This window comes from Vombatus ursinus, unplaced genomic scaffold (genome assembly GCF_900497805.2).
Source record: "Vombatus ursinus unplaced genomic scaffold, bare-nosed wombat genome assembly UNPS02014775.1, whole genome shotgun sequence".
NCBI lineage: Eukaryota > Metazoa > Chordata > Mammalia > Diprotodontia > Vombatidae > Vombatus > Vombatus ursinus.
In genome coordinates, this window is record NW_020954553.1 from 772,827 (window position 1) to 788,095 (window position 15,269).

Consider the following 15,269-nt stretch of genomic DNA (forward strand, 5'->3'; position numbering starts at 1 on the left):
CCTCAGTACAGATTTCTTCCTATCCTGGGCCTCCGTTTCTTCATCTGTAAAGTAAGGGAGTTGGACAAGATGAACTTAAACATAATTTCTACCCTTAGGATATTACAAGTCTTGAGTAACCCACCATATAACAATGGAAAGACCACATTGAACTTGGCAATCAAATGTTCATCCTCACTTTTGACATTTTTTGACTATGTGACAGTAGCCAAAATACATATAAAATGGACTTAATCATACCTATACCATACATTTCGCAGGGTCATTGTGATATAAACTGTAGAAAGAAAGAAAGAAGAATTGTTCTTTTGAGATGCCTTCCAGCTCTAATATCATATGAACTTACAATCCTGCAGGTGATTAAATATGTGTCATCGGGAAACCAGTTTATCTGCGTATTGCCTGTAGTTTGTGACAGGGAAGTTTTCTAATAACAGAGATAATATTACACTTGGATTGTGTGTTATTGTTATTATTATCTGAACCGTTGACAATCAAGATGGATTTTAGTGTTAGAACAATGGTGTTAAATAATGTTATTTAGCATTGATAATTTAATAGAAGTAAACAGTGTCAGAGCTAAAGAGACTCCAGAGATCATTGAATCTAAACTACACGTTTTAACTGAGCCTCCGAGAAGTGCATTGATTATCTGAAAGACACACTCCAAGTTAGTATTGAGGTCAGGAGTTGTAACTGAGGCCTCCTGAATCCAAGCCCAACCTCTTTTTACTAAACCAGAGCTCTTTTCTGTCAGGGCCCTGTTTTGAGTAAAGTTTATACATTTAATTTTAATATTTCTAGTTTTGGTTAAGTGTTAGATGGTCTATGAATATCTCATTTCACTCCAGTCTTGAACCTGAATTATCAGGTTGAGTCAGGCTTGGTTTACAACATTTGATGTAGATCATGACATTTTGGCCCATATCGTGATTGAAATGGGTTAAGGAAGAAGTAGATGCACAGGATGGCTTGATGCCCAGACCCGGGAGCCTTGTACCCCATGGCAAGAGCCCCTTACTGGTGCCATATTGAGAATCATCTTTTGGAACTTCAAAGTCTCTGTCCCTTAAGACTCACCATAGACCCCATTCAAGTAGATGCTTGTAATCTATTCATCTCCCTGACTTGGGGAGGAAAAGGGAGAAGGGGAGCATTTTGGGGTAAAAGAGCTGGGAAAATATTAGCAGAACGCATAGAAATCTGTGGAGACCAGTAATGTTAATAAAGTGATCAGGCTGCAGGCCGGGGTGGGGGTGGGAGGACGACTGTCAAAAATGCTCAATCTCAGAATGTACTGAGATTAGTGAAGAAAGTTCAGGATAATAAAACATGTTTTTTTGATTAAGTTGGAGAAAACAGAAGTTTCAAGAAACTACTGGTGAGGGTGAATGGAAGGACAACAATGAAAAGAAAGTGCAGCTCCTTGACTCTTTTGAGCTTCATTTTTTTTTTTCTGCCCAGGAGAATGGTTTCTGGTCCTGAAAAGGATGAAACAGAAACATCTCAAAGGGAATTCATATCCAAGATAAGTAGAGAGGTATTAAGAGAGCACCTAGCAACTCTTGAGCAGTTCAGGTAAGCAGGCTCACCTGGACTATGTTCTATGTTACTGAAGAAACTGAAAGTCATGAAGTTTACAAACTAAAGGTCAATGAGCTTAACTTAAATTCCTATGGTAGAATTCTAGAAGTTACAGTCAGTGTCTGAAGAAGACAGTGGTGACAAAGAACCATCATGGCTCAGGTTGAAAAACTAACAGAAGAGACTCTGGAGGCTTTCTGACTCCTACAACCTCTTTTTGCCAGCTTTCCCTTCCACTGTGGCTTTTCAAAACATCAGAATTGTTTTTCAGCGTACCCACCCATCCAGCCCTCCCTTATAGCAAAGAGAAGTTTGAGCAAAAACTCAGGTAGGAAAAGAAATGTCTAACAATGTATATGTACCGTTCCATAATCACAACCCTCGTCTTCCTTACTTTTTAACAAGTGTGGTCATTGCAATTGATATGACTGTAGGAGCTTTCAGTGTTGATTTCTATGCTGTATTTGTCTTTTTTATGGCAAAATTCTATTCCATTGCTTTGTTTACTTCATTTTGTTCAGTCACTACTCTAGTGTCCGTTGATGGACGCCACTTTGTTTCCAGTTTTTTTGCTACACCAAGAATGCTGATGTGAATATTTTATTATATGTGTGGCCCTTCTGTTTGTCATTGACCTCCTTCTAATATAACCCAAATAATGGATTGGATGGATCGACATAGTTTAATGACTTTTCTAGCATAATTTGAAATTGTTTTTCAGAACTGTTCGACAAATTTGTGAATCAACTAATAATGCATTAGTGTTCCTGTTTCTCCGCAGTTTCTCTAACAATGACTATTACTTTCTTTTATTATCTTTGTCAACTTGATAAGTTTAAATGATGAAGTCAGTCATTTACGAGTATTTCTGAAACACCTACTGTGTGCCAGGGACTGTGCTAAGTTCTGGGAATGCAAAGAAAGGTAAAAGACAACCTCTGCTCTCAAGGAGTTCATGGTCTAATGAAGTTGTTTTAATTCTCATTTCTCTTATTTGTTCATATAGTGATTGATACCTTTTAACTGCTTCCCTATGGGAAAGTGATGAGTGCCTTATGTGTCTTACATATCAGAAGTATTTGATGAGATTTCACTCCCATCAGTAGTTTCTCTTCTTATACTAGTTACGTTGATTTTGTTGGGGTAAAAGTCTTTTTGTTTTTTGTAATCAAAATCATTTATTAAGGTTACCTCTATCCTACTGATGATGAATTTTCCCTTTAGCCGTAATTTTGAAAGACTCTCTTCCTTCTGCGTCCTGAATTTTTTTATGAGCCTCTCCTAATTTGGAGCTTATAGTGGTAGGTGTTAAGATGCTGTTTGAAACTTATTTTCTGTCAAACTGCTTTCCAGTTTTCCCAGCAATTCTTTTTTTTTTAATTTTATTGATTTTTTTAAAAAATTACCTAAATTTTCACCTGTATACTTCCTTTTTCCTCATCCCAGAAAGCCATTCCTCCTAACATTAACGGGAGTTGTTGTTGAATAGGGAGTTATTCCCATGTAAATTCTGGTATTGGGTTTCTAGAAGATCAGGGCTACTGTATTTGATTACTTCTGTGTGTTGCTTGTATGATCTATAACACTGGTCTACATTTTTATTTCATAACCAGTACCAAATATTTCTTATGAATACCGAATCTCAAACTATACTTTTAAGTAGTAATTCTTTGATCGTGTGATTCTGCTTGTTTTCATTTTTTCCCTCGAGATACTAGACCAAACATATTTTGTTCATTTAGTTCTATAAAGTTATCCCTCTACCTGTTATTATTTGAGACGGTTCTAGACATACTAGCCATAACAAGAAGATGAAAGGGAAATTAAAGATAGAAACATTGTTAGAAAGGAGGCAAAATTTACAGATGTTTCATTTATTTTTCTTGAAAGGAAATTTTTATTTTCAGTTCCAAATTGACTCCCTTCAGCCTATCCCCTCCCCCCCTCCATTCATTGAGAAGGCAAGAAATGATACCCATTTCTATATGCAAAATCATGCAAAAATTTGTTTCCCCAATATAATATGGTTTATTTAGGGGGGAAAAAAGGTTTTTTATTTTTTATTTTTTTATTTTGGCAATTGGGGTTAAGGGACTTGCCCAGGGTCACATAAGCTAGTAAGTGTTATGTGTCTGAGGCTGGATATTGAACTCAGGTCCTCCTGACTTAAGGGCTGGTGCTCGATCCATTGCGTCACCTAGTGGCCCTGTAGGGAAAAAAAAATCTTAAGTAAAGAAACTTAACAAAAATTATTTAAGGCTTCAGTAAAGTAGCAGGATATAAAATAAACTCATGAAAATCATCAGCAGTTCTATACAAGCCTAACAAAAATAGAAGGAAATAATAGGAATTGAAACTTCTTTGAGAACTACGATTGCATAAAATATCTAGTGGTTATCAATTTAGATTTTAATTAATATATCTGTATGATACTATAGAATTAGAGGAAATCATAAATTTATTCATTATTAGGTCAAACCAGTATAATAAAAATGACAGTGTTAGTTAAACTAATTCATAGATTTAGTCCCATACCAATTAATCTTATCAAGGAATTACTTTATAGAACTTAACAAAATAGTATCAGAATTTGTTTGGGAGAGAAAAGTCTAGAACTTATAATCATTTTCCTAATACTGTGATTACTTGTGTACGTGGTGTATACTTCTAGTTAAGCTTCTTGAGGTTAGAGGCTGTTTTATTTTTGTCTTTGTTTTCCCCAGTACCTAGCAAGATACCTTATTAATAGTAGACACTCAATAAATATTTCTTTAATTGCATTGACTAACCTCATTCCTTGCCCCCCCCTTTTTTTTGGACCAGGCTACTAAATGGACAGACCAGATGACTGCTATAGATAGAGTTACCTAGATGTTGTCTAAGCATTGAATAGAGTCTCTTATGCTGGACATGATATAGGAATGTGGGTTACATGATAATGCCGTGAAGATTGGAACCGGTTAAATGGCTAGACTCAATCATTAATGATTATGATTAGATGTCAACTTAGAAGGATTGTCACTGGAATGTGTATCCTGGTGTACCATGCTCTGCCCAGTGCTACTGAATGTTTTAAGTTATGGTTTGGTTAAAGGCATGTAGGTGACAAGTGTATATGTATCAAATTTGCAAGTGACATAAATACCAAATTAGAAGAAATGTAAATGATCTTGCCAGACTTGAAGTTGGGGACAAAATCTAATCAGATGGAATTTAGAATCCTACCTCTGTCATTACCTTTCTACTATTGGTCAAGCTCCTTATCCTCTGGAGTCTCAGCTTCCTCATTTGCAAAATGAGTGGGTTGGAATACATTGCCTCTAAGAGCCGTTTCAGCTCTGTGTCATCCTAAATTCTTACACCTCATTTGAATAAATAACTTCACAAGATAAAATAGAGGTGGCCGTGGGTAGACAACTGGTGGTCTGAAAAAGATAATGGTGCTTTATTGTGCTGTAAACTCATTAAGAGTCAACATTGTGATATGGCAGCCCCAAAGCTAATAATGTGTAAGATAGTCTAGGCTGGCTGCATTAAGAGATGTCCACAGTCTTTACTAAATGCCTTATTGATGATTAGTTGTGTTCCTGTCTTTTTCTGCATTGGTCAGACCACATTCAGAGTATTATTTTTACTTCTAGCTGCTACAGTTTAGGAAGGACATTAATATGAGGGAAAATGGGTGAACATTTCAAGGAGGCAAATTGAAGGTTCATATGAGGAAATTCTCATTAACAGAGCTTTTCAAAGGTGGAATAGGATGCCTTGGTAGGCAATGGATTATTCCTCATTGGAAGTCTTCAAACAGAGGCTAGTTGGTCACTTATTGGGTAGGTTCTCTTGGAAATTTTTGTTAAAATATGGGTTTGACTAGATGGTATTTGAGGGTCCTTTCAAATCTGAGAGTGTGAATCATTTGTATAGGGATGAACTCATTGTCCCTTCCACTTGAAACATTTCATGACTCTCTGCAGCTTGATTCTGTGCTCAAGGACAGAAGATAGTTCTGTTGTTTGGAACAGAGAGATTCATGGGATGTAGATTCATAGGATCCAGAGCTAGACAGATGAAATTCTAGCAGAGTTGAAAATTAAGAAGTTAAATTTAACCACCACCCAGAAACATTGTGTATACACAGGTTGCCCGGTGAATTAATGACCGAACTAAAAAATAGAGTGCATGTTTCTGAGCTCCAAGTGCATTATTCTCACTGCTCTCGTGAACTTATTTGCATGCCTTTTTATTCTGAAAATGTCAGCCTTAAGAAAACAAGTACGACAAGCCCCAGGCTTGTCTTCTAGGTATAAGTTCCAGGCTGTGCTGTTGGCACAACTTCACTTTCTTTCTCTTAAAACTCAAATTACTATGTTGTGAATACAAAAACATATATATTACTTCATGCCTGTCATTAATGTGGGTGGATAAGATATGAAACCAGTATTGTACACACATGTGTATGACACTACCTACTGTTCCCTAAAGAGCTGTGGTGGTCAGTTTGTCAGAAGTTAGATCATTTTTCCAAGCTAGGCAAAAGATACTGAAGGAGAGATTTTGATGAATGATTGTTTTGCATATATCACAGTTGTTTGGTGATGTAGTACAAATAATACTGAATTGGAAGCCAGGTGACCTGGGTTCTAGTCCCAGATCTTCCTCTTTGTTGACTCTGTGACCCTGGGCAAGACCCATCTTTATGGGTCTCAGTTTTCTTATCTGTAAAATAAGGCTACTGGCTCTAATAAGGCTCTAAATAAGGCTCAAGCCTCTAATATTATGTGATTCTACTATTTGAGGTTAGATGGGATGAATATTTGGAAGTAACAAGAATTCCTTGACTCTCATTGTCTATGATTTTTCCTTCTGTCAGCCTAGTTCTTAGAAGCTGTTCACATAATAACATGCATTCCTACGTAGGTCTTGATTCATAACCCAAGTATTCACATAATAACTTTCTCTTCTTTGAAAATGATTGCTGTTTGCTCAGTGATATTATCATTACTGAGATTTGATAGACTTGAGAATGGAGACAGATACCTGTGTCATAAAAGCTCCATAGGACTTTCAGGCTTGGTTAGTTAGAATGGCAACGTCCAGTTATTATATCCCTTTTGCTTCCTGGGCAGTCAAGGGGTCTCTAGAATCTGAAGACAATTGGACAGTATAGGGCCATAAAGGTTGAGTATAGTAAGGGAGACAGGACTGTGGTAAGAGGAGAAGGCTACAGGTCAACACATTGAGGAATTGAGAAAAGAATTTCCATGCCTCACATGCCAAGTTGTTGCTGTTGAGCCGTTTCAGTGATGTGTGACACTTCGTGACCCCATTTGGGGTTTTCTTGGCAAAGATACTAGAGTGGTTTGCCATTTTCTTTTCCAGCTCATTTTATAGGTGAGGGAAACTGAGGCAAATAAAATTAAGTGACTTGCCCAGGATCACACAGCTAGTAAGTGTCTGAAGGCTGATTTGAACTCAGGTCTTCCTGACTTAAGGGCTAGCACTCTATCTGTTGTACCATCTAGCTGCACTCTATCCACTGGGTCACCTACCCACATGCCCAGCCAAGGCAACGAAATTAACAGCTAAATGATAGCTTGATCTCTTCTTGAAGCTGTTCTTTGTCGCTATTTACCAGCTATCTTTTCTTAAAGGGGAAGTGTTATCAACATGTTAAGAGTCTGCAACAGTCCCTGAAAACTCAGAGCTAATCATTATAAGATCATATATTTAGAACTGCAAGAGAGCTTCAAGTTATCTAGCTCACCCCACTCTTATTTTACAGAGGAGTAAACTAAGTCTGAAAGAGGTTAAATGATTCATCCTGTGTCACATAGTGAGTAGCAGAGCTCATATTTGAACCTTCTTTTGGCTACACATCTTACCTCTTTCCTGCCTTTTTTCCCATATTTGAATGTTCGTTTGTACAATAATTTTACAAACAAAATTTCTTGATCTGGAGGAATGTTCTTTTATTCCTTTGCAACCTTTGCTCCCTTGGTGAGACAATAATAAATTCAGAAATGACCGTCCCTAGGGCCCTAATTGAGGCTGTTAACTTCTATCTTGGGAAATGATTTAAAAAAAAAAAAGTTGTAAGATATTAACTCCCTTAAATATTGGAGGCATTTCAGATCAGATATTTGTGATGAGAAAATTACCTTTTACTGGAATTAGTAATAGAACCCATTTTGAGAGAGAGAGAGAGAGAGAGAGAGAAAGGTTCTGCCGAATTTATTTTGATTGTGCTAGTTTTGTTGTAACTTATATTGCTTGAAATCATTGGGAAATGTATTTATAAAGCACTTCCTCTCCACAGCCCTTCTAAGTAGTACAAGTATAATTATCTTGTCAATTCCTCATTGTAGTAGGCATGACTAGTAAGTATTGAAGCTAGGCCTTGAATGACAGATCTTCTTTTGAATATTAAGCTCTTCTTACTACACCATACCATCCATCCTTCAAGGCACCTTGTTTATAATTATTGTCAGGCCTACTTTATCCTTAGTGCCTCTCATTGAAGCTCCACCTTCTTGGGATATTTTAAGATAGAAAAAAGAAATATGCAGAATTAAAATTACTAAGCACTTACTCCTCTTGGATAATCTAATTTACATCAATCCAAATAGCAACACAGAATTGAACATATGTAATGTATAATAGCAAAGAACTGAAAACAATCTATATGTCCACTAACTATGGAATGGCTTAACAAATGACATTTGAGCATAATGGAAGGTTTTGTCCCATTAAGAAATGGTAAATATGTAGATAATAGAGAAATATTGGAAGAAATGAAATCATACTAAAGAACCAAAACAACAATACATACAAAGACTGTAGCTATGCAGTAAGATCTGGAAAAAAGATCAAAGGGGAGCATGGAAACAATTCTGTGTAACCTACATTTCTTTAGCCCCACCCATGTGCCATTTAACTGCTTACACAGTTCCAATAAAATTGAAGGCAATAATTCTCATGCTTCTCATTAGTTAGAGGATAGCTCGCCCTTCTCATCTGCTTCTATGCCCTGTGGTCTCCTGGTACCATGATCTGACCTACTATGTGACCTAATGGCCTCTGGCTTTGCCATCTGCCCCACAGCTGATCCTTTAGGCCTACTGGCCTTTTCCATCTACCGTGCAGCCAAACTTTTATGTGTTTTCTTCTGTTATTGTGATGGTCTTGAGACAATGCAGTTGTCTCTCTTTTTTTTTAAGTTTTAATTTCTAGCAATTAGCACAGGCCTTGGCATATGGTAAGTGCTTAACAAATTTGTTTGCATTCACCTGTTACAGACACTTTACATCAACAGTACATCAAAAATAAAGTATTCATTGCCTTTGAGGCCTTATATTTTGGAGGGGGGGTAGTGCATGCTAATAACATGGATATAATAAATTCATAAAAAATTATAGAAAATGTAGCAGAGAACTGCAAACCAAGGTGTTTGCAGAATGACTGAACAAATTGTGATATAGGAATATCATGGAATACTGCTCTGCTGTAAGAAATGATGAAGGGGGCGCTGCTAAGTGGTGCAATGGATAAGAGCACCGGCCTTGGAGTCAGGGGGACCTGAGTTCAAATCCAGCCTCAGACACATTAACACTCACTAGCTGTGTGACTGTGGGCAGGTCACTTCAACCCAATTGCCTCACCCCCCCCCCCAAAAGAAAGAAAGAAATGATGAAAGGGATAATTTTAGAGAAAACTGGGAAGACTTATATGGACTGATACAGGGTCAAAAGACAGCAGTTCTCTAATCAATGCAATGATTCCAGAGGACCAGTGGTGCTGCTGTCCACCTCCTGACAGAGAGGTCATAGAGCCACAGTACAGAATGAGACATACATATATTTCACACTTTTTTTGGACTTGGCCAATGTTGGAGTTTGTTTTGGTTGACTGTGTATCTGGTATGAGAATTTTGTTTTTCCCTTTTTTGATTTGGGGTTCTGGGGTTAGGGGAACAGAGGAGAGGCTACAGATAGGTTGCTAAAGAAAAGTAAGAGGGTTATTGAAGCATTTTTATACAATACACGGAAGAGAAATAGATACCTGACCAGAAGGAATCAGACAAGAATGTTGGCATGTGGCTGAGGGAGTTGGCTACCAAAATATTAGTATGGTGGAGCCTTTAGAAAAATAAATGTTTCTATATGATCTGTGTTACTGTATAAAAGATTTTAACACCATTGAAGAAAATATGATCTACATTGAGTTATTGGCTCAATCAGAAGTGAAAAACATGACTTTGTTACCAACACACATTTTCATTAAGCCAGCTTCCTAAGAAACATTAGGCTAGAATGTCACCAATGAAAATATGCTCTGATCTATTTGTGTAAAGTGAAGCCTAATAAACTTATATTAAGATGTCCTAAAACAGACCTGTCAGTACAAAAAGGATGATATATGGTGGTACTTTTTAGGCAGCTAGGTGGAGCCATAGTGCACAGAGCACTGACCCTGGAGTCAGGTATTTCAAGTTTCAAATTCAGCCTCAGATACTGCTTAGCTGTGTGATCCAGGACAAACCTCTTTCAACCTCAGTTTTGTTGTCTGTAAAATGGGGATAATAATAGCCCCTACCTCCTAGGTTTGTCATGAGATTCAAATGAAATAATAGACAGTAGGCACTATGTAAATGTTAGTTATTATTGTTGGTGACTGATAGATCCTCTTTCTCTGCCATGACTAGAACTTTCTGTGAACTGTACAATGGAAAAAGTACTGGACTAAAAGAAATGTCAGAAAACAGGGACTAGTTGCTGTGTGACATTTTTTTTTAGGCAATTGGAGTTAAGTGACTTGCCCAGGGTCACACAGCTAGTAAGTGTCAAGTGTTTGATCTGAGGTCGGATTTGAACTCAGGTCCTCCTGACTTCTGGGCTGGTGCTCTATCCACTGCGCCACCTAGCTGCCCCATGCTGTGTGACATTTGGCAAATGACTGACTTACTCTAAGCCTCAGTTTCCAGATCTGTCAGAAGAAGGTTAGAATTTGTTCATCTGTTGTTACGTATTTCCTACAAGTGGTTTCCTGAGAATTTTTCACTTAAGTGCTTCCTGGTGATTGTATTTGATCTGAGAGGTAATAGGGAGCCATTAGAGTTTATTAAGGTAAGGCCTACTTTTTAAGAACCTGGTTCAAACTGGATCCTATGTTGTTGTCTTTATAAAAAGTCAAGACATTTGAGCCATAGAGTCTTATAAGTAAATTTCTTCTGATTTCCCATCAGAAACCCTTAGAATGGTTGGTTTTCTATAGTAATACTTTTGTAATTTATTTTTTCTCTTTTGAGGTCTTGTTGTTGTTAAGTAGTTTCATTCATGTCTTACCCTTCACGACCACATCTGGGGTTTTCTTGGCAAAGCTATTGGAGTGGTTTGCCATTTCCTTTTCCAGCTCATTTTACAGATGAAGAAACTGAGGCACACAGGGTGAAGTGACTTGCCCAGGGTCACACAGCTAGTAAGTGTTTTCAGATCGGATTTGAACTCAGGAAGAGGAGTCTTCCTGACTTGAGGCCCAGAGCTCCATCCGCTGTGCCACCTAGATGAAAACTAGACTCCTCATCCATTGAACTAGGTTTCCTTTCCCCTCCTCTTATCTTTTGAGAATGGTAAGAGAAAAACATTACTAGTTTATTCAAAGAACATCCAGCTTCTGAAGAGTCCATTATGCTTCTTGCCCAAAATACCTTTTCTGCCTACTTTCCTATATACAATCACAGAATTTCAAATTTGGAGGAGATTTGCTGTAGAGTAGAGTAAAAGCTGTAGCACATCTTACAAGATGCAAGATTTTGGAGCAGGGAACCATCTATTCCAGGGATGGGAAACCTGCGGCCTCGAGGCTACTATTTGGCCCTCTAGGTCCTCAAGTGCCGCCCTTTGACTGAATCCAAATCTTTTTTTTTTTTTTAAGGCAATTAAGGTTAAGTGGCTTGCTAAGGGTCACACAGCTAGTAAGTGTCAAGTGTTTGGTCTGAGGCCGTATTTGGACTCAGGTCCTCCTGACTTCAGGGCCTGTGCTCTATCCACTGCGCCACCTAGCTGCCCCCAAATCTTTTTATTAAGAGGATTTGTTCTGTGAAGAATTCATCCCTGAATTCTATTCTAATCCATCCCTGAGTATCAGTGGCCCCCATAATCTACTTGACAAGTCTCTGTCTTGAAGAGAAACCCATTATCCTAGAAAGCAGCTAGTTGCACTTTGGACATTTGTAAATGGTGAGGAAGCTTTTCCCAACATTGAGCCTAAATCTGCACTCCTCCTGGTTCCTGTCCTCTAGGGCCAAGCAGAACAGGGCTAATCTTTCTTCCACATGAAGCCCTTTAAGTACTTACACACACATTTCCTGAGACTTCTCCAGGCTAAACATCTCCAATACTATTGAGAGCTTTCCAAACTTATACACCATTGCTAGGATGCTGAAAAATAAATCCTTTACTTTCCCATTCATGTAAGTTTGGGGGAAAAAAAAAACCCATGTTAACTCTCATACTTATTGGTGCTCTCTCTAATATGAGCACATATAATACATATAATATCTCTTATGTAAATATATGTGTATTTCTCATCATGGTTTGGACAGTAATAATACCCAAGAGTTATTGTATCCTTTCCTGTGACGTTGAAATGAGACATTCTCATTTCTAGTCTATATTGGATGAAGAACTCTCCTAAAGAAAGTCTTGTTTCAGTGCCTCATGGGGTAGTGACACTTGGTCTTTGCAAGGCTCAGCCCGTAAAGTAAAAGCAGTAGCATGTCTTAGCAAGACACAAGATGTTATAATGTCAGTTCTGCTAGATTCCCTTGGAGTTACAAAATTTGTGTGTGAGCCTGAGCTCCAAGGAAAGTTATTTATAGGTTTCTTGAACCTTAGAGCTAGAAGAGACTATGGAAATGATCTTACCCAATCTCCTTATTTGACAGATGAGGGATTTGAGTCATGGTTAAGTGACTCTGTGCCTTGGCTTCCTTATCATGTAAAATGTGTATAATATTTAGTTATTTGCCTCATAAAGTGGCTTTGAGTAAACTACTTTGAAATTGGAGCTTCTATTCTTTTTTCTTTTCATGTACCAATTCATATTGATCCAAATCTGCTTCCCAAAAATAGCCAACACATGTTGCCAAAGACCTGCCTTGGGAAGGAGATTACTAAGGGCTAATAGAAATCTCTTCAGAGCCTTTGTTTAGGTAATACTGGTTTAAACTACAGGTTACTGGAGATTAACACTTAGTATTTGGTAGTTATCTCTTCTGAAAGGAAGGGAAGATAGAATTCTTTGGGGTATTTTAGATTTTATTGTTTTCATTACTGAACTGCTGGGCCTGGATTCAGTAAGACCTGAATTCAAATCTGGCCTCAAATATGTACTCACTGTCTTACCCTAGGCAAGTCTCTTAACTCCTTTTTGCCTTAGTTTCCTCAACTGTTAATGGGGATGATAATAGCACCTGCTTCACAGGATTATTGTGAGGATCAAATGAGATAATATTTGTAAAGTACTTAGCACAGTGCCAGGCACATAGTAGGTGCTATATAAATAAATGCTCATTCCCTTCCCTCATTGGAACATAGAATGTTTTTATGCATGACCTTTCTGGACTTTCTTCTAACATCTTTAGATTGTCTGTGTCTTCCATATTGTACTCTGACCATGTTTCAAGTTCAGATACAAGATACTATCCTAGTTAAACTTCCTGATGTCATAGCTGTTCATTTATATATTCGTGTAAAATGAAGTATTCAAGTCCAGAATAATATGGTTCAAGACTCTAAGTGTGATACGGAGTATGTATTATATTTGGCTTCGTGGTTGTGATGCAAAGCATGCAGTTAAATAGTATTTGCCAATTTATCCAGGGACTTTTAGAAAACACATCTTCTAAAGAGGGACCTATTAACCATAATTGTATCTGGTTAGCTGGTGCTTTGGTGTTTCTAGTACATTAAACAATTCCTATTCACCACTTTTTGTTCAGTTTTAATTTCTGATTTGTATTCCCTTGAATGGGAGTGGTTATGAGTGTTCTTCAGTAGAAATTTAGTGCATGAATTAAACATCAATTTCCATATCGCTTACCATGTGCCAGGCACTGCTCTAAGCACTTTACTATTATTATCTCATTTGATCCTGGTAACAACCCTGCAAGGTAGGTGCTATTTTTATGTCCATTTTACAGATGAGGAAACTAAGGCTGAGAGAGGTTAAGTGACTTACCCAGGGTCATACAGCTAGTAAGTGTCTGAGGTCAGATTAAAATGCAGATCTTCCTGACTCCAGGTCTAGTGCTCTATGCACTTCTCCACAAATGGAAAGTTAGAAAAAAAGTTTTATTTTCTATTCTGTGTGTTAGAAGCCTTTCTCAATTCTGTTAATTGCATTTAGATTTGGGTATGTCATTTTTTGGGTACATCTTGTCTTTGCTGAAGAATGAGTCTTAGTATGTCAGAGTATTTTGGTATACCAAGAGTAAGCCTATAATATTAGCTCTCCTGTAGTATCTTCCGAAACTCTCCCTCAGATGATCTTATGCTTTAATTAACCACCTGCCCTCCATTACTCTGGTGTTTGTATTGTTCCATTCTTTGGTGAAACGTCTTGCAAACTTCTCCACTTCACACTCCCAGTTCTTGAGCCTTGTGAATTTCAGCCAAGTTTAATACAATAAAAGGGGGTGGGGGGGTGATGATAATTCGAGTTATACAGCTCAGCAGCTAGAATGTCATTGGCAGGCAGTCTCCTCCCCTTCCTGAATTTCAGCTCTACCCTGCGCACAGTGGAATGACAGGCATTCCTGTCTGAGCAGAGCTGGCATGAAGGCATATTTGTAAGATCTACAAGTGTCCAGGCTGGGGAGCGGAAGAGTGAAAACTCCTGTAGATCAACTGACATCTGTGACTTTTCCTGAGATGAGGCAGTAACCTGGCTCAATGGGCTGCTCATCTCCTTCGGGCACTGTGGATTTCTCATCTCAGAAGGGCCAAGACAGCTTGTTGTTGAAAGTGCCATCAAACTAAATTTAACCATGGGGCAAGCTGTTGTCTCTGGACCGGTAAATCCAGCTGCAGTTGGTGAGTAATGAAAAGCAAAAGAAATGGTGAAAATCCTGGCTGAGAGCAAAGCAGATTTGCAGGTGATGTAGGGGGAATGTGAGGGTTTCTGACATTTCTCTAGAAATGTTTGTAAGTTTTTTAAGAATGAATGAAAACTCAGAAGCTGTTTCTCTTCTGTTTACTTTACTTGCCGTTCACCATTTTCTTGGTAGGGGTTTTCATGTTGTCTTGCTGGCTGATAGGACCTTTCTTGGGCCAGACAGGTAATGGGACCTTTATTTGGGAGTTCAGTAGACAACACAAGGAGAACTCAAGTATTTGACAGGAGTAGAATACTTAGAACCTAGGTGTGGCATTGGAACAGCTGATTGGCTGTGAGCTCTATAAAAAGGGGTGGGGCACTTTTAAGAAATGACTAAACTACTGGAGTCAGGTAAAGTATTTAAAATGTTCTTTTAAAAAAATATGGCAAGCCTTTTCCCCTTTGTTTTCTGTCTTCACCATTTTTTCCATTTCCAAACTCGGTGTTCTAGATTTGAAACATTCTTCCTGTCTCTGAAATCTAGACCACTCTGACAATCAGCAACTGCTGCTGCAGAGGTGAAAATCTCA

The 15,269-nt window shown here is 38.1% G+C and overlaps 1 protein-coding gene across 5 annotated transcripts in view; it reads left to right on the plus strand.

Moving 5' to 3' along the window:
• PHACTR4 (phosphatase and actin regulator 4) overlaps positions 1–15,269 on the plus strand; it is a 120,754-nt gene that overhangs the window by 54,134 nt on the left and 51,351 nt on the right. The window contains exon 1 of one of the 5 annotated variants that reach the window (XM_027864503.1): positions 14,412–14,675. The exons of the other annotated variants lie outside the window; for them this stretch is intronic. Coding sequence (XP_027720304.1) covers positions 14,630–14,675 — 46 coding nt within the window. The 5' untranslated portion in view covers positions 14,412–14,629. Of the gene's footprint in view, positions 1–14,411; positions 14,676–15,269 lie in introns of those variants that run through there. 5 annotated transcript variants of the gene reach the window in all.